The sequence below is a fragment of the Melanostigma gelatinosum genome (genome assembly GCF_949748355.1).
Source record: "Melanostigma gelatinosum genome assembly, chromosome: 20".
NCBI lineage: Eukaryota > Metazoa > Chordata > Actinopteri > Perciformes > Zoarcidae > Melanostigma > Melanostigma gelatinosum.
The window spans coordinates 15,076,831-15,103,161 of NC_136653.1; the positions used below are offsets into that span (position 1 = coordinate 15,076,831).

The window sequence follows — 26,331 nt, forward strand, 5'->3', positions numbered from 1 at the left end:
ACTTTCCCTGTACACGGAGCAGCTCATATTTACTTAACTTCCTGGGCCGTCTGTTGACTGTGCTACACAAACACTCCGCTGGGCATTTAGCGTCTGCTTCACGACCTCAAGACAAGATGAAAGTACAACACACGAGCAGCCAAAGAGGGGATTTTGTTTTTGGATGTTATTTGAGTTAAGATCTCTCATAATCCATAACCAAACGAGGCTGCATTTGTGATTACGCTTTTAATTCGTCGGTCCGCCGAGTGTTGAAATATTCAACAGGAATATCTGGGCTGCTAAATTCAAAAGTCCAGGTCAAAAGCTGTTTTTTCTGGAGCGAGGAAGTAATTTAGGATATCTTCATTCCCTTCCTTAACATTTACTTGATGGAGCTTACTGCGCGCAGCACTAGCGGGAGAAGTTTGAGGAAAGGATTCATTTATCAATTACAGACATTTAAAGAGAATTTGGCACTGGAGGCCACGACTACGCTGCTTTATTGTGTTTTCTAGTCCTCTAAAGAATCACTTCTTTTCCTCCTTTCATTTCGTTGTCGAAGAAAAGAATCCCTCGGTCACTCTGACAGTCATCTATCAATGGTATGGAAAGGTTAAAGCACAGGGGGGGGTCATGTGACATTACGTATGCCCAATCGTAGACTCCTATACCTCTGGATTACTCTCTTATTGAAAAAGATAAATCAGACGGCAGGCCTGCCGGCTCGGATAGGATTGTGGACACATTACGGTTCCTTTGGACAGCTCTACTGGGGAACAACTGGAGGGAAAGGTGCCGTCACTCTGTACTGCTCATGGTACTTAATATTACATATAGCCTCTTTGGTATAGGCACATCTGCATCAAGGGACCACCACTGTCCAATTATTCCTCTCCTTTTCCTATGTGCAGCTGTCTCACTCCAATTGAAAAGAGGAAAACAAAACAAAAAAAAACACAAAAGAGATGATTGCCACAATCCTGGTACTCAAGTGATTGACTGGAGTAGCAGGAAATTAGACTTCCATAGCCGTCAAGGGTTATCTTTCCCCCCCGCCTCTCCTCTCTACCTGCTGTAGCTCGGCCTTCCCTGCCAACTGACAGTAGGAGATTCACGCAACCTCCGCCTGCCCTGCAGCCATGCTACAGAGAAAGGAAACGCCGTGGCACAGCAAAGAATGTAGACGCACCAACGTGCTTGCATTCAGCCCTGAATGGAATAAAACAAGAAATCCTGGGGGGGCAAAATGAAACGGGTGTCAAGATTTAATGTTATCAAACAGAAACAGTTGTGACGCATTGAGGAGGATGGATGGGGTCAGGGCCATGCGATGTTGCTGCTCTTGTTGCTTGGACGCTGTGGTTCGCGGTAGCCCGAGTCCAGTGCAGGAGGCGTTTACCAGAGCCCTTCCTCCCCCCAAGGACGGCAGCCCACCCTGGGAGAGGAGAGGCTACCTCTATCCCCTCTCTTTCCCGGCTCTAACCAGAATCTCTCAGCGCCACGCTCCCCTTTCTCACAGGAGCAAAGACGGGTTAAAAGCTGGCGCTTTAACAAATCTGCCGTGAGGTTTGGATTCTTACACTTCCTGATGCAAGACCTCGAACACCTTCCTGCTCCGGGCGGGCAAAGAGGAGCGAATGACATCATGTACAAGAACCGGGGTCTCGAGAGTTCCGGAACATAAAGAGTACAGGATCCAGTCTCTCAGTGCGTCCGGGCTAACGCCGGCTCCATTCATTACCTGGCCGTGGCCGAGGAGGACGCGGCGGCTAGCTGCGTGAGGTAATCACGCAGTTCCTTGGCCGCCTGGAAGCGACCGTAGCGCTTTTGGGGTCTGGTGCACTCGTCCAACAGGGTCACGAGTTGTCCGTCTTTGGCTATATGGGCAGGGGGGTCGTGGAGGAGGCCTCCGGTGGTGCCCCGCCATGTAGCGTACCGCGACAGCAGGTTCTGGCACACGGCGTAGTAGTTGTGGTCCACCGTGACCCTGGAGCACAGGGAGTCCTTGGAGAAAGACAGGCAGGCCTCCCGGTCGCACTCCTCGAACCGGCTCTCATACCACACGTCATAGCTCTCCGGCTTGTCTGCAGAGAGAGAGCGAGAGAGGGTAATAAGAACACACTGGTCATAAAGTAGTCAATATTAACATAGTCTGAGATGCACAACATTCATTTCAAAATGTATAAACGCATTTATTGGGTGATAAGCTTTCTTTCTTACAGCCTTCATCAGGTGAATATGTAATGAGGTCGGGATGTATGGGGTCCTGCAAAGTTTGTCTGAAGAAAATCAAATCTCCAAAATGATGTTTTATCAGAGAGCAATATGCAGTTATATCTATTTTGCATATAGCGTAGGAGTTCCAACCAGCCTGCAGTTTACATTTCATATGGCTTCTCAGATTTTTCTTTTCTTTAACCGTTATTAGAATGTGGAACAGTCTAATAACTACATGGGACATTTGAAGGACCGCTGATGAACAGTGTGACTCCATTTGGTCACAAAGAAAACTTTGTGCAAATTATTCGCCAGGAAATCAACCCGACCAGAATCCGACAGCGCCGAGGTGCCACATTTGACAACCCACGGGCACAAACATGAAATTCTTTCTCAAAACCACACAAGCCAAACAACTCTACAATCTAAAGTTTCATTTGACAGAAATTAAACACTTTCCAGATTTATCGAGCAAATATAACTCTCCCCAGCTCATTTCACATTGCCTTGTCTCTTCGGAGGATTGCGCTGGGAACAGAGGGAGCCGAGGAAATAACCTGGAACGATGAGAGAGCTATTCGTTTGTGCATTAAAAAGCAGATCAATAACATTCTTGGGGGGGGGGGGGGGGGGGGGGCCAGTGGACCCGGAGGATGCAAACACATAATCAGTGTATCAGCGTTGTAATGCACTTCTCCTCCGGCTCATCAGAACAACTCAATCAAACATCCAGCGCCCCCCCCGAAGAGGAGGGGCACATCAACCTCAATCAGTGAGGGTGATGCATCTGCCTGTTTGTGGACGCCACACACACACACACACACACACACACACACACACACACACACACACACACACACACACACACACACACACACACACACACACACACACACACACACACACACACACACACACACACACACACACACAGAAACAGAAACACACACACACACACACACACACACACGGCAAGGTGAGCTGAAAGCAATTAATGTTGCAGAGCTGGCCATGCATCACACCTCAGCACTGATTGACAGATGGCATCGGGAGAGTGTCCCATTCTTGTTCGCTTGCACTGACTGACGGACACACGCACAGAAAGAACGGCTAAAAAAGAACAAGCAGGGAGGAGAAGGTTCGTACTCAAGGACAACGATGAAAAAAAAAAAAAAAAAAAAAAAAAAAAAGAACGTTGAGACTCGGCTGAAGGCTAAAAGAAATCGACGGTTGTTTTATTTGCACCCCAATCCCTTCAGTTCTACTCTTACCAGCCTAACAAAGCCACAGCATTTCCAAAGCAAACGCCATTATTTCCAATTCAAATAGGTGGGAGAGGAGAGTCTCTCTCGTCTCCTGCACCTCGCCTGTTAAGGAGCTCTGGTCAGACTTACATTCAGCTCACTCCTCCGCCTTCCCAGGACTACAGAGAAGGGGCATAGGGCCTGAAATGCTTGTTAGCGCGGCCTTACTAGTGGCATTCAAGAGTACGAGCCGGGTTTAACAATGCATGCCTGTGTTAGAGTGCATTATTGAATGCGAGGGAAAGAGAATGTGTGTGTGTTTCAGATGCGGTTGCAGTTGTGTATGCCAGGGAGCGATCCTGTCGGGGAGAGAATAGACAGAGAGTGAGTGAAGTGTGCGTTACATTATACAGCATGCGTTTCCAAAAAAAAAACACTCGGGGCGAAACCATCCTCAAACACGATGAACTCAATGATGGGGAATGGCTCCTTCCGCACCGCTGGACTGTGCAAACACACGGCGCGGCACCGAACACGGCGCGCGTTTTATCTTGCCCGAAATCCACCGCATCAATATGGATGCTCCTAACCAGAGGGGGCGGGACTGCGCAGCGACTTTCTTGCGCGTTTGACTTGCAAATCAATTGGCATCAGTTTAGACCGATGAGATCCGCAACACACTCTTTAGCTCGCCTTCAATCTCGGGCTCCACAGAAATCAGACACACAAACATCCTTGAGGCTTACACTCTTGAATGGGCGGGGTAAGCAGCTTGAGTAGTCAAGCTCTAAATGTGTCGACTAGACAAAAGAGAGTCTCAACCTGGATCGTCCTTCGGGACTAGCAAAGGGCTACTGGGACAGGGTGGAAAATTGCAGCTACTGGCAATAAGGTGAAAATGCACACTTTTGAGTATCCAAAATAATTGCTTAGGAAATCCACAACAAACCCAAAGGGGAAAAAACACCCCAACGGGCACGTTGTGGTACTTGGACATGTTACACAGCTATATGCGGTTTTCTGGTGTCAGATCTTGCAATTTGGCAAAGCGGCATTTAATCTCAGGATAAATTCATCACACAACATCCCCTCCAACTGAAACCCACATAAACACGCACACACACACACACAGATCCAGACAATAGTTCATATCTGTCACAGGGCACAATGGTGGAACCCTAACACTTTTCGACACAACAGTTTATCACTTCAATAGGATTTCTGCGGGAAGAGATAAATCTAAGAGCCTGACTGGGTGGTCGTCCCTCTCTTTGAAGTAGCCCCCGGATGGAGGACTGAGGGCTAGAAAAGTGTGTGATGTATAGCTCTCTCTGTCCTTGTTATGAGGTTTATTCTGAGAGGCAAAGAAACTAGGGCAGCGGAGATGGCTTGTTATCTGAACTATCTTTGCTTTGATGGGGACGAGCGGTGCTGAAGAAGTGTATTCTAAGAAGAGAGGAAGCTTTGAGCGTTTGCTAAGCTGCCCTCAGCCAACCGTCCCTCGGGACCTTTATTCTCTCCAACCTTCGTCACCGACTCATGAGCTACACCTGGTAGTTTTCTACAGACTCCGAGCCACACTTTGGCTTTTGAGGAGCTCTGTGATAAACAGTCGAAGAGAGAGAGGAACAACCGCTGGAAGAGCAGACACGAATACACTTAATGCTTAATTATCACTTCCAGTTTCAGAGACGCACCGATCATTACAAGTAAACAAGCACCAAATTACAGCGCCATAATTTGAGGGCGGCGTAGTCTTCAGTGTTAATGTAAACAGTGTGAAATTGGGTGCATTTATCTAATCATGTAGCTCCAGGAGCAGCAATAGTTAAACGGTGTAACACACATGGAATTGTCATAGCAACTCTCAGACGTAGGCACATACATCCTCACACGTGTGTTTCCAGTAACGACACTTACTCTGCTTGATCAGCCTTTTGTCTGCCACGAGGATGTTCTCGGCGTCGACGACGATGACCTTCCCGTCGCGCGGGCCGACCGCGAAGTTATCGAAGCTGACGTCGAGCAGGTAGAGGGCGAACTCGAAGTCGTTGTTGGTGAGCTGCTCGGCGATGTCCATGAGCTGGCGAGCCAAGTCGACCCTCTTCTCCCAGGGCGCGTTGTAGAAGCTCCACAGCTCCTCGCCCACGTAGTTGACAGCTACCATGCGCCCGCACGCTCCCAGGTACTTGGCGAACGGCCACCCTTCATCTGACGGAAAGCTCTGGGGGGGGGGGGGGGACACAACAAATGATTTAAATAGATATAAGATGTCAGGCTGTGTAATGTACAGTTGGCTGAAAAGAAAAACTGAAATATTGCATACGCTCTGTGTGGACTCCATTTGCTTTTAAGAGCAAAAGGCTAACGCGTAAATTGCGAGAACCTTCACTCTGTCAAAAAAATATTCCTTTAACTTGCACAGAAACCAGCCTCTAAATACAGAGACACAAAAGAAAAGAAATCCCCACACATCAAACAAGGTTCCTGTGTGCTGCCATGGGTCATTGTTTGATACACAATTCTAAGCACAATAGTTGAAAATCTGCCAAAGGATCACGTGAAACGGAGGCCGCGCCGGGTAAAACTGATTCAATTTAATAAAAAAAAAGAAAAAAAAGGAGCCGGTTTGTGTTGAAGCCCCACAGCTATGAGCTGACGCACGCTGCAGTGCTTCCAGAGAACTGAGAGGTGATTTGTGGCAGCAGCAGTGAGCAGGAAAGCCTTATTGTGTTGTGATGCAGCAGCGGGGCGATTTGAACTGCTGCATGATGTTGGCTAACCGCGTTGATGCAGTTTGGGCATGCTGACAAGAGAGCGCTGTGTATTACAAGGTTAAAACAGATTCATAATAAGGTAATACCGCTGGCAGGAAGTGGTATTCCTTCTTGCGCTATTACCTTATTATTAATCAGTTTACTCATAATAATAATAACGCTAGCAGGAAGTGGCATCACTGCTGCTGCACAAAACCCTAATCTCTCTCAGATTTACTCGACTTTATAAAGGCCAAACAAAAACAGGCACACACACACCATCATCTGCAAATCACTCAAAGTCGAGCGGTACCGTCTGCGCGCGCGCACACACACACACACACACACACACACACACACACACACACACACACACACACACACACACACACACACACACACACACACACACACACACACACACACACACACACACACACACACACACACACACACACACACACACACAGCTGGGTGTGAAGCAGCTGCATCTGTGAGACGTGCTCGGCTGCTAAGGGACTAGATTCTGGATGTTTACTGCTTCCATCTCTCTTTATGAGCTCAGGTGTCTCACACTTTCCATACATCACTTTCTTTTTTCCTGGTCCATTTTATTGCCAGACGGGGGGGAATGAAATCCACCTTCTTTTTTTTTTTTTGCAGGCCACACTGGTTATGCTACAAGCGAGACGCTCCCATCTTTTACAATAAACCCCCTGTGCCATACGCTGGCTTAATGACAGCCCACAATGCCTATGTAACAAATCTCTCCTAGGCTGCCGTTTCTTTGCAGGCAGCCGCAACACAGACGGAATCACGAGCGCTCACATTTCACAGGAGCCTCGGTAAAGCCTCCGTCTCCGAAACCCGATCGCATCGCAGATATGGCAGGGAACACACCGCGGCCCTGTAGGTGAGGTGTGAACTACCAGGACTGCTGCGTCTCACTTCACGCTGGTGGTAATTCAACACTTCACCAGCTTCCAATTTATGTCGAGATGGAGGGGGGGCTAAAATATGCATGGCTTTAAATTCCCTTTAAATTTTAATGAAATACAAATTATTTAAAAACATACACTTTAACCCCCCTGCTGGCCACGCAGCTGCTGCAGCTCAAAGACAACAGCTGGACCTCTGCCACAGAGAGAGTGGCTCGTTGAACGAATGCAGCTATGCAGCAAAGATCCACCACCACCACCACGGGGGGAGGACAATGATAAGTTGCAAACAATGCGGTCTTGGTTGAGCCCAATCAATTGTGGGCCAGACAAAAAGTCTGTTGAGGAAGCAGTACTGGCTTCCAGCAGCCTGTCGGTCCGTCTGTCTGCGCCTGTCATCCTTAGACTTGGCAATGACTCATTCAAACTTCCCCCAAAAACTCCTCACTTAACAGCACACCTCAGTTTCTGATATAGCAAACTTGACAGGAAGGAGAATCTGAGGAAGAAGACACGTCTCAGAAAGTGAGAAAAATCCAGCAGTGACTGCAACCCCCCCAAACACAGAGTGCTGGCTGGAAAGGAGACAACCCCAAACTACTGACATGTCGCAAGGCAACGGGCATTCCTGCATGACAGATTTTAGGATTAGAGAATTAACAGGCTAAATATCTAAAATGGCTTTCTAATTTCTGAGGTTGGTATATAAAGATTATGTTGAAGCTGGATCAGTTGGTAGTACGTCCCTATTAGTCCCGCTTCCCTTTGACCCAGATTCAAACCTCAGATCGCTTTATGTTGCTGCAGAATCTAAGCGGCTCTCGGTCTTGTTGACAAAACTTAGCCTGTCCGATGTTACGGCTAAACCTGCTTTGTAAAACACCATCCATCCTCCCTCCCTCTCGCTCTCTTTCACCCCTCCAGGGCGGACGGATAAATGTGGGGAAGGGGAGGCGGTGAGGGGGGGGGGGGAGACGGAGAGAAAGAGAGGCGGAGGGAGAGAAGGCGATGGAGACGGCAAACAGGAGAGACAAACAAGAGCGTCTTTCACTCCTCCGCTCCAGTGGACAGGAGGAATAAACCAGCAAAGACCTGCCTGCTAAACACATCTCTCTCTTTGTTGTCAGGTTGCAGCCTGAATGGGAGCAAAAGTAGAGTGACGGGGGGGGGGGGATGAATGCCCTAAGGCTACTTTCAACTACCGTCAACGGCTGTTACGAGAACGGCTTCGTGTCTGTCCAGTCCTCGTCCGCGGGTCCGACAGGCTCATTGCGCAGCGTCAATTACCGGGGTCTCGACAACTCGTACCCATTTTCATGAGCTTCCCGAAGTTTCATTTGCAATAAGTCTAAAAAGGTGGAAAGTACCGAACGGTGTAGGCTGGCACATGTAAGTGGGCACCTGAGCTTTTTGGATTCGAAGTCCTATTGCAAAGCTCGATAAATACTCTACGCGTCCTACCAATCATTCCCCCTTAGCGCTCTTTAAACGGTTACTCTGCAGAAGTCATTAACGTCTGCAATGAGGCGTTGAGGGGGGGGGGGGGAATAAATTGGAAAGCCCGGCGTAATGCTACACCCGCTGCACTCTACGAGCAGAATTCCGGTTGGTACTGTATGTGCGAGGACTGCACAGGTGGTGAAGTTCGCCAGTCGCCTGCGATGATATTGGGGCTATTGAAAAATGCTGAGGGTGCAGAACTGCCAATGTCACGTCTCAGCGACTTTTAGCGCTTTAAAAAGGTCTTATCACTTCTTGTTCCCGTCATTGGATAAAAACCTTTTATCTACCGCTTAGTAAAACCTTTAACTCTAAAACCTAGGGCTGGGCGATATGGCCTAAAAAAAAAATCTCCGATTTTTTTACAAAAAATCCGATTCACGATTTAAATCGATTTTTTTCCCCCAAAATTTTTTGCAGATGACAGAAGCTGTTGAAAACAATTTTTTCTTTTATTTTGTGATGATTTTCCCAAGTAGGTTGATAAAAATAAAGTGCAAACAAAACCTGAACATTGTAGAAAGGTGCCTGTAGTATACAAAAAGTATTTGGTCACTCTTTTGTTTGCCTGAATCATTTAAATATAAAATTAAATTAAACATAACATTAAATGGCATTAAATAGTAGCCTTCCATTGTAAACAACTGTGCAAATGTAACTTTTTACAGTAAGCTTTTCTAACTGAATACACTGATACAAACACAGCATGAAATAAAATGTATATGACCCTTTAACATTCACATTTTCAAAAGTGCAACATCTGATCTAACATCAACATAACATATTTTGCACAGTAAATAAGTGCATGTAAACAAAATCAAGTGCATTCACAACATAACCAACAGTATTAAACAGTAGTGCATGTTTTTTCTAAATATTTTTTGCCAGGAAGACAAGCCTGTCTACTACCTCTGGCTTCAGGCATGCACGGTGGCATGTAACAATGCCCCCCCCCCACACACTGAAAAGCCTCTCAGAGGGGGCACTTGTAGCTGGCACAGAGAGGTATTTCTTTGCTAAAGTACTTAGCCTTGGAAAGTTAAGTTGGTGACGCTTCCACCAGTCAAGTGGATCGGTGTCTGGGTCAACCTGCTGGACCACAGGTCAGTTGTTGCGGAGTAGAATGACATCCCCTCCAGCTCCGCAGAGATCCTTTGGCGTGTACTATTGTACAGCCGAGGCAAGGCAACGTCAGAAAAATGTTTACGGCTTGGTAGCACGTACCTGGGGTCCAAAGCTTTGAGACGGTGAATAAACCCCGGCTTTTCCACGGTGTATATGGGCACCATATCTTTTGCGATATACATCGCGACTGCATCCGTGATGGCTTTCCACCGGGCACTCTTCTTCTCATGCGGAGTACAGTTGGTGAATGTCTCCAAAATGCTGGGTTGTTTTTGTGAGGTGGCGGCGGCAGCAGTGAAGCTGCTGGCCGCCATTGTTTTAGTTTGTAAACAATGCGCGCGCACTCTACTACGGGAAAAAGGGGTGGGGGCGATTTTCTCGATTTTCAATAAAACACATCGCCTTAAAGCACACATTCGAATTAATCGATTAAATCGATTTATCGCCCAGCCCTACTAAAACCTGGAGCCAAATGCTCTTATTTTCCATACACACACACACACACACACACACACACACATATATATATACACACGCATATATATACACATACGTACATATACATACGCACGTACGTACATATACGCACACACATACCGATGCACTACAGCAGCATGGACTGGGGGGTGCTTTTACTCCCCTCCCTGTAATACAACAGACACACTGCCATCCTCTTGGGGGGGGGGGGGGGGGGGGGGTTTGAGTGGGCTGAAATGAAACAGGGCCACAGACAAATGGGCAGCCTCTGGAGAAGAGGATGAAACGAATGGAGCGAGAGGCACAGGAACACACACCTGCGTCCTGACATCTGCTGACAAAGGCCTGCCCTTCTACTGGGCCACTCGGGTGTGTGTGTGTGTGTGTGTGTGTGTGTGTGTGTGTGTGTGTGTGTGTGTGTGTGTGTGTGTGAGAGAGAGTGAGAGAGAGAGAGAGAGAGTGAGAGAGAGAGAGATGGAAAGAGGCTCTTTGTGAGAGTGTGTGCGTGTCTATGTGAAACTGTATCGAAGTGCATGTGAATGAGAACATGCAACGTGACCAGGGCTGATAACAACCTCTATTCAGGGAACGAGTAAACACAAACGGCTCCCAAGATATTGCCTTGGCTGCTCTGCAAAGAACACTGGTCCATCAAACACGCATATATACATATACACATACACACACACACACACAGAGCAGTGTTTATAAATGCAAGATTTAAAAGGGAACCAGTTGCCTTCATCCTGCCAACACAACTACTAACAGCAAAAATGAAATTAGTAGTTTGCCACAGAGGTGTTTCATGTGTGCAGCTTGTTGAAAGGCTCTGAGCAGGGGTGCGGTGTAAATTCTCAACATTTTCTGTCCTCAGCAAAATCGCACCGCTTCATTGTAAACGAGTTGGGACAGGACTCGTCAAGAGTCTGGGGATGAAACGGTGACGTGGAGGAAGCACGGCGGACAGACGCAGGAAGTGAGACACAACACCTAAAAATTAAATAAAATGAACAAAAAAAAGAGATGTATATTTCAACCCTGATGCTGCAAAATGAACATTATTCAGCCTGTCTAGCAAAAGAGGTATTAGCGGTAAGAAAGGGTCACATCTGCTGTGCAAGGCTAACGCTGCCTCTCTGTGCAGCTCTTCCCGTTAACCCCGTTCCTCGCCGTTTAAGTTTAAAATCCAGTTGGTTAGTTTGCAGCGAGAGCTCAGGCCCCAGAGGGGGAGCCGGCGCTAACTCCTCATCCTGGCACACACATGGCGCTCTCCCCATCTTCTCTTCTGCTCTCGTCTCCTGCTCACCCTGCTTCTTCCAACCGCTCTCTTTGTTCCAACCCCAAAACCTGCAACGCGGGGCAGTGATGCCGTCTGTTCCAGATATGGAAGCCGGGAAATGCCCGGTCAGAGAGGAGAGAATGCGTGTGTGCCTGTAGAGGAGAAGGACGCGTAGGGATAGACATTGTATCTGAATTTAGAATAGGCCCCGCCCCCTTTCTTTACCAAACGTGCCATTCAAAGAGTGCAAAGTCACAGTCTGTAGAGCTGGCAGGCGTCTTGGGAAACAGGAAAATCGTTAAGTGAAGAGGACTGGAACATGAAAAGGACTGCTGTGTGTGTGTGTGTGTGTGTGTGTGTGCGCGCATGAACACCGCGCTCAGATGAGAAATCAAAACCAAGAGGTCAGGTAGATAGGCCAAATGAGACCATGTGCAGACGGCTTGTGCAGCGTGAAGGAACATGCACATGATTCAGTGAGCTGATGGAAATGGGTTAGCCAGCGCTTTGATTTCTGCGAGCCTTTGCTTCGTAGAGAGGGAATGAGAGCAGGTAGAGGAATGAGGGCACAGGGCAGTGCTGCCCGGGGTTTGCTCGCACACACTCCGCTGCTAGCCGAAACCCCCTTTTGCCGACCTGAACCCGAGCCACTGCGCACAGAGCCGACTCATAAATCCCCCACCGCTGGAAAACGAGGAATGTATTAAGTCACGGGCAGCGGTGTTGACTCAGTCTAGGTGGTATTGCCGCCCGCACGGCTGGAGAGGAACCCGAGTGAAGCTTGGCTTGGGACCTGAGGGCTGTGGGTTTGAGGCCTACATCAACGGTTCTGCATTTCAGATCAGGCGCCAATTATCAGGCAGCCGGGGGGGGGGGGGGTATGCTGTCACTGACCCCGCACTCTAACCTCTCTGCAAAACAAGGCTAGCCTCCAACAAAGTGCAATTAAGTCTGATATATATAATAAGAAGTGATAGCCTGTTCCAAAATATCTACACTGCCAGTTTAAATAAAGTATGAAAATGCTCGAGACTCGAAGATGTATCCCAGACTCCTCATATTTCCTCTGACGGGAACTAGCTGCCTGACGCTTTAATGCAGTGGACGATTTTATTACTGCAGACAAGCCGATGTGCTAAAAAGCATAATCTTGCTTTACATTAAGCCCTGGGCTCTCCGGGGGACAGCGCACAGAACCACTTGTTCCCGATCCATATTGGCCATCTTAAGGGGCCCCGAGAGAGTTGTGAATGGGGGTTGGGCTCTTCAGCGGTGCAGAACTGCGTCTTCGGGATGTGGGCATGAGGTAGGTTGGGGTGCATGCTGTAACAGTAGGGGGCTGGGGGGGATAAATCTAAAATAGGAGCTGGTGGGTGGAGTTAGTGGAGGGGAGGTGTGCGTGTGGGGGGGGGGGGGGGTCTCTCGGCCACTTAACTAACCAAACACAGCTGTCATGCATGCGTGTGTGTGTATATATATATATATATATACATACATACATACACACACACACACACACACACACACACACACACACACACACACACACACATGTTTTGAGAGCTGGAGAAAGAGAAAGGATTATGGTAACACAAGCATTCTGGCTCATTCAAATGGGGGGAAAACACCACAAGGCTCTGGTTTGTACAACACACACACACACTCCTCGTCCTCCTTCTCTTCTCCCCTTTCCACCAGGGCCTCCATCCAGCGAGGGCAGCCAAGAGAGGGGAGTCGGGCCCAGATAACTCCCCGTCTTATCCTAACAGGATTCAGTCTGTACACAAAGGCCTTTACGAATAATGAAAGGGGGTTTGGGAGCACTTGAAGCAGGGTTAAGCTGCGTACACAACCTCCTCTCTTATGTGCTAAGAGCGTCACAATCTCCCCCAGACCCAAAAACAAAAGGCTCTAATCACAGACTAGCAACTTAAATACTATTTACCGGTGGACCTCAGCCACTGAGCCGGCCTTAGAGACAGAAGCCTCTCACTTAAGCCGGGATAGCATGCAGTGTCTGTGATTAAATGAAAAGAAATAAATCAAACCCAAAACAAAACAGGCTTTGATCCTCTTTGTAAGGAGTCATGACCATACAATTGCAGAACTTTTAGACGAGGCTGAAATTCTGTGCATCAGTCGTCATCATCTAGTTACCTTGCACACGCCTCATTTCACAACTGAATTTTCTAATATTTGACCAATATAAACCAAATCTTTGTTTTGTTATACACAATCCAATACTACATGTATGGTCTCCGACATGGCCTCAAATGACAGAACAAAACAAAACAAAAAAAACCTTCATAAAAGGGCTGGGCTTTTTTATTGCAATGCAATAACAATCATTTTCTACAAATTACACAGTAATACGATTATTTCACTAGCTGGTGTAGGTAAGTTGAGCATCTGCATATGACCTGATTCAATTTATTTTCTTATATTAAAAACAAAAGGTTCAGTAGGACACAGTCGAGCTTACTTGCCTCACTTTGTGCCAAGAAAGGCCCTGAATTTATACTACCGGTATTTACTCTGGCTTCGTTTCTCAAAGTGGATGAGCATCTTTATAGATGATGCAGAGCCTCATTAAATCAATAGCATACCAAAGAGCCCCCCCCCACCCCCATTTTAGAGAATTCAAACAAGCTGCTAGTGTGTTGCTCAAAGCGCTGTGACTGTTTACTTCACATTTGCGTTACAACGCAGCCGTCAAAGCTGTTTGGAGGAACCAGCGATAAGGTCATCCATCTAATCTCTCCCTTCCGCCTCGCCTCCGAAATAGTACCCGTGTCAACGCGCCTGTGTTCTGAAAAAAAAACAAAAAAAAAAACTGTGTTGCGTGAGAGGTTCGTGCCTTCCGACGAGTACGTCTTTGTGTCTTTGTGGAAGGTGGGGAGAGGGGTAACAAAAAAAAAAAAAGAAAAAAAAAAAAGAGGAAGGCGGCTGCCTGGTAGAGCACAGATTTGAGTCTGGAGGAGATGACTGAGTGAACCCCCACAGGCCTGTCACATCCCATTCTCAGCTTCACTGAGCACCACAGGGCTGAGGACCAAAAAGAGTGGGAGCGCAGTCACATGCTCCTGGCTAACTCACCAAGCTTAATGATTTGGAAGAGAGGACAAGGCTGAATCCAACTAATTTAAGATCGGGCGCCGGATGTACTCCATCAAACACAACAGTCACCTGATGAATCAGTGAGTCGTATAGCCGGAGGAGAGAAGCCAAGGATGGAGAATGAGGTTCCAGTCGGGGAAACGGAGAAGAATTAATTCCTCAATTTTCATGCAAACCAAGTTAGAGGTAAAGAATCAAACAGCGTGGTGGATTTTCTCTGGTTGGCAAAAAGACAACCCTTTGACACAAATAAGATGTATTACAGCAACAGAACCTTTCTTATCTGTGAAACCTTAAAGACAACAGCATGGGCGAAGCGGGAATAAGAGCGAGAGAAAAGATGAAGATGCACACAAGGTGTCCCTCATTGCACAAGGTTTTTCTTGTTTGGTTGACATCATTTTCTCTTCCAAAAATATTTCTCCCCCCAAAGCCATATTGTAGTCCACGTGACAGCAGTGGGGGTGGTGTGTGTGTGTGTGTGAGTGTGAGTGCACGCTTGTTTACCGCAGATCAGAAAACGCATTGTTGGACGGACCCTAAACAACACCGCAGATTGTTTCCTGCTGACAAAGAACGGTCTGGTTCATTGGTGGTGAAACGGGGCCGATTCACTGCCTGTGGCTTCGAGACTGGAAACAGAAGAGAGTGCAGCTTACCGAGCAGGCAGCAGAAACGTTATTGACATTATTCAAGTGTATGAAGCCGGAGGAGAGAGAGAGAGAGTTGGAAAAATAAATCCAGAAGCACAACACGGGTAACCGATGACTGTCGGAAATCATTTACACTAAATATAGAAAACTTATTCTACACCGAGTGGCACCGACCTCTCCGGCTTACTGAAGACGTGTTCGGCTACAACCAAGCAAAATGAAACATCGGCTCAGGTTTCATTAAATTACCGGTCATGAAACTCAGCACACATTCCTCTACCTTTTGTTGGAACCAGTCCCCGCACAGTAGCGCTCACCTCTGGGGAAAAAGGAGGCCGAGGTGTTGTAGCAGAGCACGTCTCTTATTCAATCTCTATCGACGCCATTAATTCTTTATGGTCTACTGCTGCCCAGCCTCGTGTATAGGTCTCGCGGCAAAATTTTCCCCTCACCTTTTTGAGTTCAGCGATGCCGACGAGCAGTCAAGGCACCCTGTGATTCTCTGAGAAGTCTGGCACATTTTCTGTGTATATTACCCATCCCCGTAATCCGCGCCCACAGTCCGTTACGCCCGTTTGTGCGTACGCGGCACCTACAGCTCTCGCTCTCTTATGCCCGCAGGTCACAAGTTCAGCTCGAGAGCAACAATTCATGAGTCCCTGTAAACATGCAGAGGCAACGCGGTGCAGGGAGTGAGGAGAGCCGTGGACGATGTGTTGCTGTGCGATGTCTGCAGCTGTGTGTGAGATGAGGATGGGGGAGGGGTGGGGGGGGGGGGGGGGTGATTCATCGAGCCTCTGAACTGGGGCATAAAACTATTAAAATCACAGATGGAATTATGTGGCCGCAGTTTGTGGCGCGCACATGAACAGAAAGAGGAAATGTAGCAGAGGATGACACAGAAAGAGAAGAGACAAAGGCTAATCAGATTTTATAGATCAACCGGAATAAAAAGGCAGATCTCGCCCTTTGTCCTCTGAACTGCCTGGAGGCCTCCGGCCCTAATGGAGGGGGGGGGGGGGGGGGGGGGGTGTTGGAGGCCGGCATAAGTTATTGAATGTCTACACGAGCCATGACCATTGTTGTTCGGACACGGCCAACGCCTGATTGAAATTGATTGGCCGATTGTAAATCAGTAAGCGAAAAAAGGATGCAGACGTATATGACAAACAGTATGGCTGCTCTGACATGCAAGACAATTACATTTGTTTCAGGCAGCATGCATCCTTTACTCTGTGAAATTAAAGATTTCTAATGTTGCAGCGCATTATAGCATTATTATTTGTCCAACTACGTCAAACACGAAACGCTCCAATCTGTCACAGTCTCGTCAGAACTAAACACTCCGAGGCAACAATGTCTTGGGTTTATGTCCATTTGTTCAAGTTGAAGATTTCCAACAAAATCTAGCTTAAAAGCTTTTATTTTGGAAAATTAGCGAAGGATCCGTATAAGATTCCTCCACTTGCGCAAAAGAAGGGAGTCCAGTGGACATGGACGTATATTCAAATTAAAAACAACGCGGACCATTTAAAGATGCACACTTGAATAATTCAAAACTGCTCTACATAGTGTTAAATATGCAGTATTGCCGCCAGCAAAAAACTCATCTTTCGGGAGGCCACAGCTCTTAAACCCTTCTCTATTCTAAGCAGAGGAATATTCCTGCTCCAGATAGCGGATGCATAGTCTCGATGTAGCCTGGAGTTTAGGGAGGGGTGTAATGGCTCATCTCAGATCTATGGAAGAGGAAGAGGAGGATTCCCAGCCTGTAATTTACTGGGGGCTCAGTGGGCCAACACCGTGGCTTGCTTACTGAAGAGCTCTTATCCTCTTTGTAGCAAAGGTAAACCTTATCAACAGCTCCGAGAACACCTGGGGCCACATATCGGCTGACGGAAACCTATTTGAAGAAAATATTGCATCTTGATAAAGGCCGTAATCGTCAAACATCAGTCAACAACACAGAACAAAAAAATAGCCTGAAAAGCGTCTCTCACACACACACACACACACACACAGCTTTAAACGGCCCCTGTCCTGAAAACACACAACATTGAAAAAATGTTTCAACAGACCTGTAGTACGAGTGGTTCCGGGTTGAATGCCAAAGTCATGAGCAGCTGCATTCTCTCCGTGTCTTTGAGGTTCTTCAGCAGGAAGCTGCCCGAGTCTTTGGTCTCAGCATACCTGCGGACCACGCGGTCCAGCAGCCTCTGAGAGGGGCAGTGCACCAGGTCCGACCAGCCCTCCACCACCTCCGGAGTGAGCAGACGGACGTCGCCGTTGATCCGGGCAAATTCGGTCTTGTACATGGCCTGGATGAGGTCGCAGCGGGGCCTGCCCGTGGCCCGCTTGCAGATCTTCTGGTCTATCTCCGCCAGCTCCTGGTTGGAGCCGAGCCTTTTGAGCACCACGCGGCGGGTGCCCTCCCTGGGCTCCCCGTACTGAGCGAAGTAAACGTTCTTGACGTTGAAGACGTCTAGGAATCGCAGGCGACCCCAGGTCTCGAAGGAAACCTGGCCGTTCATGAACTTGCGGCACCAGCTGGTGCCAAAGCAGGCGGGACACTTGTTGAGGTTGATGAAGCGTCTGTCGGTGAGCTCATTCTTCTGGAAGGAGGCGAACAGGTTGTGGGTGTTCATCAACAAGATGACAAACAGCCCCACGACCAACAACAGCTTCAGACAGCGGTACAGGCGGCCAAGTTTGAGAGGCAGGAAGCGCAGCATGATGGGGACGGGGCAGGGCGGGGGGGTTGTTGAGGGGATAGGGAGGAGGAGAGGTATTGAGACGGTCGTCAGGGAGCAAACCTCAATGCCTCTCCGTCATGGTGTACCGGGGGATGCTTCTAAAGCGGCAGGCAGGGACGAGGTTGGCACAGCTGCCCCGTGCCCGTCTCTGGTAGGGGCCAGTGAGTCATGTTCTCCCTTCTTGGTGTTTTGTGTGCAACCTCGAGCCAGCAGGCCTGAAATCAAGCAAAGAGAGGGAGACGGGGGGGGGGGGGGGGAGACTCATTACATCAGGGGAAATGAAAAAAAGCTACATTTCACAAAACGGGAAAAACATGGACACCAAATGAAAGGTTTATCTCATTTGTTTCTGCAACTTGAACACTAAAGTCCTAGGATGTGATACTGATACCCCCAATAAAACTCACAAAAAACACTTGAAATACAGAAATTCTAACTGTGAGGGTCATTTAAGTCAGTGGTCCCCAACCACCGGGCCGCGGACCGGTACCGGGCCGTGGATCATTTGGTACCGGGCCGCACAGAAAGAATAAATATGATATTATTTCCGTTTTATTGATTATCAGAGTCTGAAAGAAGTTTTATTTTGAAAAATGACCGGATTCTCTCGCAATTTCATCCGCCTGTGTCTCTTGACAAGACGCTTGTCTCGGTAACGTGATACGTTACCTCAAAAATTAAGCCCGCAAGCTCGTGAAAATGAGTAAAACACTTTTGGAGAGCTTCTTTGCAAAGAGAAAAGGTCACTAAGGAGACAGAAGAAGAGCTACAACTTCCAAGAAGGCTTCATTTAACAGACAATATCAGGACTCTAATTAAATATCAGGAGTAATTCTGACGCGCTAAACCCGCTCTGCAGAATATGTGGAGACATTGGAAGATCAGCTGCTGGAGATTGTAAATGACGGTGGCCTTAAAAGTATGTTTGAGACAACAACTCTGCTGGTGTTATCAAGGCTGAATATCCTGAGATCGCCACTAAAGCACTGAAAACCCTGCTTCCATTTCACACATCCTCTTTGTGAAGCGGGATGTTCTGCAGTGACGGCAATCAAAATAAAACGGAGTAGACTGGACATCAGGAACAGACTTCGGGTGTCAGTGTCTCCATTACTCCAGATGGGACCGTCTCGTTGCAGAGAAACAAGCTCAGGGCTCCACTGATTCAGCGTTATTGTGAGTTGCATTTATTTATGCATTTTATATTTGTTTTCATGCCGATCGTATCATTTTATTTCGTCGTGTTTTCCCGCCACACCTTGAAGGCCGGTCCGTGAAAATATTGTCTTACATGAAACCGGTCCGTGGTGCAAAAAAGGTTGGGGACCACTGATTTAAGTGACTTCATCACTTTTTGAGCAGAAATAAGATGGCCCTTAGCCAATGCAATAAACCTGCCTGTGCCTGTCTGAGCACGTTCTCTGTGAGAAATGATATATCTTGTATACTCCCCCAAAATAGAAAAAGATAAATAACAGTATTGGAAAAGGAAAAACAGTGTCAATGATCAAATTAAGAGGAAATGTACAACATCCCCTCGTATAAATAAAATGTGCTGCACTGAGAGGATGATTCCTCAGAGGACCTTCCTCTGCCGCTACAGAAGTATCCATCACTTTTCCCCCCCGATGCACAGCAAAATAACAATCCGCCTGCATACCTCAATAGTTACTCCGAGCTCAGAAAACGTAATGTTCCTTCTCCTCGCTTCAAATGGAGAAGTCTCACTTTGCATTGTGGAGATTCACGCTGTGCGTAGTTTAACCTTTGATCAGAGTTGCCCTGCCTCGGTTCAGTCGGGCTTTGAAGTGGTTTCTTTGAAACGGCTGGTGTCACTAAAATAACGTACGTGGTTGAGGGGGTGAAGGAGAGAATCGGTGAACACCTCCATTAGGCACATCGATGTCAGCAGAATGGTGGGAACTAACGCATGGAAGAAAGAGACAGCAATCTGGATTCACAGTACAAGAAGAATCTAAGAATCCTCTGAAGCCCCCACCCACCCCTCTGCAGCCTGCCCACAGTGAAGCCATGTTAGACCCCTCAATCAGCTTTTTAGCAATGAGCCTTGTAAGTCTTATAAGTCGCTTTAAGAAAGACAATGACTCGGGCCATGCAAATTAGCAATCCTCAATTAGAGCTCATTAGGGCAGCCGACTTGAGAGGGCACGGCACGCTAGTGCGATTAGCGTGCGTGTCGATGGGTTCCTCGCGTTTCGCTTTCAGATCGAAGTGGCTGAGATCGGGGGAGACACGGGGGAGACACGGGGGGCTCGAGGCGGCCAACAGAGCAGCGGTTGTGAGTGATGTGCGGCTGCAGAGTGTCAGATAAGAAGCCGAACGCACTAGTTCCTATACCTCACACCCCTGTCTGAAAATACACCGAGCAGATCAGGCCAATATCACTCATGTAAAAATAGACAGTATCCAAAAAAAAAGGGGGAACTACAGACGGCTGCACTACATACATTTTTAAGAAAAGAATATGATTCGTGCATTTCTTTCCTCACCACAAGTCTAAAAGTCAAGCATTGTGACTCAATGATGAGCTTATGCTTTTCTTCTCTGTACCAAAAGTAAGGCAGAGATAATGAGTTACTTTACATATGTTAAATAGAAGCTCTTAAAATCTATTTTTAAACTAAAAATGTCCTTTAAATCTTAATGGTAATGTGTCACAGTTTCCCCAAGACATGGGTCAGCATTTATTTATTTAATCATTATGATGAAGCGCACGATGAGAATGGTCATTTTACAGTTTGGAAGTTAAACACTTTCTTGAATATACTGGTGACTTATTTAGTCTGAAACAGCTTTTCATTGGGCAAACTAAATAAAGAAACTCAAAATCCACATCAAGCCGACTTCAACAAAATGCCTCCAGTGTAATAAATTAACAAAAACCTCTCAGTCGCATCCATTCAGAAAGAGCTAAGAAGGCAAACACAATCATTTATTAGTGTGAAAAATGTATTCAATTTCTGCCAGATATTCACATTAAATTGGGAAAGGAAGATGGATTGGGAGATGGGAACTAAAAAAAACAAAGTCTGTATGAAAAAACCTCCCCAAAAAACAACAACTTCAATAGAAGCCAAAAGGATGTGTGCCTTGTGCTACAGGGAGCGAGAGGAAGCTCATCGCTTGAGGGGAAAACTGAATATCCCGTTGCTATAAGATCTCGATTCAAGTGCCATTTTGCATCTAAGAGAGGCAGTCGCAGCAGAGACGGGGGCTGCGAGATCTCCAGTGCAGATATGAGATTTAACCAGGATCAGCAGACGGCTCAAAGAGGACAAAACATAACCTCAGCCAGGCGCAGAAGACGATCAGCCCCTTTATCCTTTAGCGAGAGCAGCAGAGAGCCAGGGCGAGCTGGAACAAGCCCCACGAACATGACCTGGACACGGGCGGAGGAATGAGACGCGTGAGCTGGCCGGCTAACGTGGGGAGGAGGCGTGGCTTCTTCCTCCTCCTCCTCTCCAAAGAAACCACTTAGGGTTTACCTCAATTACCTCCGGAGCGTGACCTGGATTATGTCAATTATCGTACTAATTGCTGAGGTGTAAAGGATAAGCCACACGCTGCATTTAGCTAGTGAATGAGAGACAGCCAAGGTGTTTAAAATGCCTAAAATATTGACAATGAATTGCACGAATGTGCCACCGATAGCTTACCCCTGATCCTGTACTTTTGTTTGGCATGAGAGTATAAGAATTGAAATGCTACTAGATTAGAGTTGTTTTATAGCCTGGTGCTGCTGCTACACAGAGTAATAGTGTGAATAAGATCAAAACAATCAGCTTTATTGGAAGGATGCATGATGATTTAGGACGGGGGATTTTCCCTGGCGATTACCAGACTAGATGGCCTTTATTTTTGTCATTTTTACACGTGCAAAAGCATCGCTATTTAACTCCCTCGCTGTCTGTTGCTGCATGCCACCCCAAGGCTGACAGTCATCCAACAGGACAGGCAGACAGCTCAAGGTTGTCTATACAGGTATTTGACGTGGGTAAAGTTCACTTAAAGCTCTAAATTGAAGCCAGATGCTTTGTATTCCAACACAGATGTTACCCACCGGAATAGAAGGGCAGTGAAACTTAAAGCAGTGTTTTCTTTTGGACAAACCTCATTGTGACCACAGAAAACGGGTGTTTTAAATTACCCCACCCTCCTCCATTCCTCCCCCCACGGTGCCTCTGCTCCTTCTGCACTCCGGCAGAAGGAGGGCTGCACAATACAAAGACGGAAACCTTGTTTAGTGTAAACACCAAAATTACCTCTCATCACACACACAGCCAAAACTGGGGTAAGAAAGTTTTTCAGCGTACTCTAGTCTACAAAGTACTGCGGCGAGCACTTCGAAAGAGAGGCAAAGAAAAGAGTGCAAATCAAAGGAAGCCTGACTCCTCATGCATGGGAGATGAGTCTCGCATTCAAAAATGTTCCAAGTTTGGCAGATGTTAAGAGCCGCAAAATGGCTCATTACTGCGACAGAGAAGGCACAAGATGAAGCAATAGGCCCCATGTTGGCTTAAAACAGAATGACAAAGGTCGAGACAGAGGAAGATAAAAATCGTAATATCCTAATATTTGAACTTTTATTTAAACTTAGATTTTGACAGAGTAACCCAGATAAGAAAGAAGGGCTTGAAAGAGGAAAATTTCCTTCATGAATAATCTTTTCCGCAGCTCATTGTGTGGAGCTGGTTTCAGATAATGGCGTACGAGGGCCAGGCTACTCTCGGGCTAACCCATTTCCTTCACTGCACCCGAGGCTAAAATCCATTAGGCTATGATGAAGTCAAGCCACACATGGACATGCTTGATTAATTCCACTGGTTGTGCAAAAAAAAAAAAAAAAAAAAAAAAAAGAGTGCAAAGACGAAGTGTTTAAAAAAAGGACAGTCTGGGTTTGGGGAGAGAAGGAGCGAGAAATACAGAGGAATGATACCACTAATGCATAGCTAATGGACAGCAAGGTGAACTTTGAGCCATTGCTCTTGTGATGGAGATGAATGCAAAGAGAGCACACGAATACAGAGTAGCAGGTCTCCATCTCTCAATGGACGCACACAAACATTAACGCGTCTACCCACGAGAACGTCAGTATTGCCACCAAGTCCACCCCCCCCCCCCTTCCATTGCAATGTGCGGCTCCAGCTGGAGAGAGGAACTACTGTTGCCAAGGTTATCGACCGGTGGAGTCAATAATGTTTGATCAAAAAAAAAAAAAAAAAACATTCAGCCACCACCATCGGATTTCCTCAGCACAGCGAACACGTAGACGGTGACGGGTAGATACAAACCACAGCAACATTCGGGGCCGCCTAATGGAAAATTGAGTCCTCGGAATAGAAGCATCAATTAGCAGAAACCCCACATGAGTATGAGTCCATTCATCTCTGGCCAGAACCAAACGGCAGAGTCTTTAATGAGAATATCAATGGCATCTACTTTTGCGCCCAAACGTGACGCAGCCGGACACCGCTCGAACCGGGGGGGCTTGTTCTGGATTCTTCCACTGATGGAACACGTTTGTTTGGTTTAATTTAAAACAGCTGCACATTTCAACAAGCCAGCATCGTTCTGCGGGAGTTTGAAAAGTTGTCATACATTTAAATATGATGTTAATTCCATTGCTAAACAAAAGCGTCATCTAATGGAAGCTACACTTGGACTGATTAAAACAAGCTGTCAAAACAAGCTTTAGTTTAAACAAATGAGAGATATGTTTGGCGACCAGGGGGCTGATGAAGTCACTTTATCAGAGTTTGATGTGGTGAGTTTAAAAAAGGTCGTAAACTATAATATACCGCTCTGAGAAACATGACACAGGAAGTCTGAAGTGAAATTTCAACGGACTTATTATAGACGTCGTCTGAACCAAACGGCACGACTGTTGTGATAATATATTTTTCTTGGAAGCAATCAAGGGCAGAAGTCTGCAATGAGCGTGCAATCGCAGACATCTCATGGCCAAGTCCATTTAGCCATGATTACAATTTAAGGTTTTCTAAAAACAGGGGTGGCCAATGGGAAGGAGACGAGTGGAATAATTAATTGGACTATCCAAAAATGACCCAAGTAAATAGGAAGCAATGCAAAAACATGTTTTGTTGGAGAAATACTTTAAATGAAAAAGTGTTAATGGTGCCTCAAGCAAATAAATCTCTTCTTATTTCATATCTTCTTGTTGCTATAACACATGTTCTGCACACAAATATATGTTTAGAAGTATAAGGGACACTCTATTGTAGTTTGGTACATTGTGTTGTTTTGCAGTAGTCATTAAGTTGCGTTTAGGAACCAGTGACTAATGTTCTGCCAAAAATATTAATTGTAACGTAACGCTGAGATGCCAAAGACGGTTTCTGTTGTAACAAAATAACATCCCCAGCATGTGGGCATCTGATAAGAGTTTGTTTCCACAAAAACACTGATCATCATTTCATCAGCTCTTTAGCAACAGTGACGCTTCAAGTGTCAAGCATGCTCTCGTATACTGAAAAACAAAAAAAGAAATGTAAAGAGCTTTTTTTTGTGTCAATTATTCAAGTCGAGGTTGCACAAAACCACCCCGTGCACAGTTCACGTTATCAACAGTCCGAGTACAACACGGTTTTGCAGTGAGAATAAGAAACAGTGAGAAGCAAACCTGTGTGACTTTCCTCCTCTCCGGGTCGGTAGTAGTGTAACGCTTAGCGCTCCGTCGACATCATTCTTTAAAGTTGCGGCTGATACTTCAAATCACCGCCGACAGCATGCGGCGCGGAAACTGCTTCTTCAAAAAAAAAAGAAGAAAAAAAGCTCGACGAAGATCGCTATCAGGCAAACTCACACGGGCTTCCCATTTCTAGCTCCTGGGTATCGAGCCAGCTAGCCCTGCTAGCTGCAGAAATAAACAGTTTGGGATCTCGAGTCTTAACTCTTCGTAAACCGGACCTTTCCGACTGGACGACGCGGTCCTCTTCACAAAAGACCCCCAGCGCCTGTGTTGTGCGTGCACGTCAGTAACTGTCCGCTTATCGCGAGTCCCTTTGTGTTACGCGGAATTGCCTCCTCTCTTCCTCTCTCGTGCAGCAGCTCACTCCTCTCCAACAACCACAATGGGTTCTATTTCGAGTCTTTTCAACACCAGCCTCTTTACCCTTTACGACACCCGCTGTAGGGTTTACGGCAGCGGTTGCTAAGCGAGTATTCTAATATTGTCTTGTCTGGAATACCGCCCCCAGAGCAAAGTTTGCCCAATTTTCGATTTTTCTCTCTCTCTCCGTGTCTCTGTCAGTCTAAAAGCGACTGTTTGATAGAAGATAGTGACATAATCTAAAAATAAACTCCAGCAGCTCATGCAACACAAATGCACGTGTTTAGAATAAAAATGCTGAACAAAAAGTGGCATATTTATTTGAAGAAACTTTCAACATAAAATACTGCTGTTCATAGAGATTCTGTACACAATATTACAGACATACTGCAGTCATAGTGTAATAAAGCATTGGAAGCAACTGGAATCAGAGGTGTCAGTGTCAGAATTGCACTGAATACCTGATTATGAGGAGATCACCCTGCAAAAATAACTTGATCAAGGCGAAGATGATAACTGTTCATTCATATTTAATTGGATTGTGAGCTTCATATATGAAAACCAGCCCTTGGTTTACATAATTGAAAGTTGGACTTGTCCACACCATCAGCTGCATGTGTAATAGGACCAGGGGGCCAAATTCAACCATGTTAATTTCAATGTTTAATTTGACAGTCATGGAGTCAACACTGGTGACACACACAGCAGGCTATTTCTAAGCATTTCCAAAGGTTTTTACATGTTTCTTATTTTTTTATAACAATCGAAGTAAATCATCATTACCTTACTACCTAAAGACTATTGTTTTAATTAAGTGCCAATTAAAGCCCATCCTTGATTCACTTGGAGCTAAGAGACAGAAAGTGGAGATTCCGTCCGGCCTCTTGCAGTGGGCTCCCACGAGCTCCGCGTGAATTAGTTTGAACATACTGCCACCTGCTGGAAAACCAGAGGCGGACATCCAAAGTGTGATGCATCGAGGTGCTTTAGGAAATACCGGAATGTATAACGACATAACGTCATGAGCCGTGTCAGAAGGAAAATCTGTTTTGTTTTTACATTGCAAACAGGCTTTAATTTGGCTTTCTACGACAATAGCAATTAGATCTTGTCCAGATGTTATGTTTCAGTGCTCTCGCATTTTACTTGCACGCACGTCTCATACACATCTGTTGCATTAGTACATTAGCAAAACAGCTT

At 46.5% G+C, this 26,331-nt stretch overlaps 1 protein-coding gene across 1 annotated transcript; it reads right to left on the reverse strand.

Annotated features, from left to right (window-relative positions):
* Nucleotides 1–6: 6 nt before the first annotated feature.
* dipk2ab (divergent protein kinase domain 2Ab) lies at nt 7–25,132 on the reverse strand. Its single transcript, XM_079291982.1, has 4 exons — nt 24,703–25,132; nt 17,367–18,256; nt 5,364–5,667; nt 7–2,066 (listed from the first exon to the last, which is right to left on the reverse strand). The coding sequence occupies exons 2-4, from the start codon at nt 18,018–18,020 to the stop codon at nt 1,720–1,722; spliced, it is 1,305 nt and encodes a 434-aa protein (XP_079148108.1). The 5' UTR covers nt 18,021–18,256; nt 24,703–25,132; the 3' UTR covers nt 7–1,719.
* Between the last annotated feature and the right edge of the window lie 1,199 nt (nt 25,133–26,331).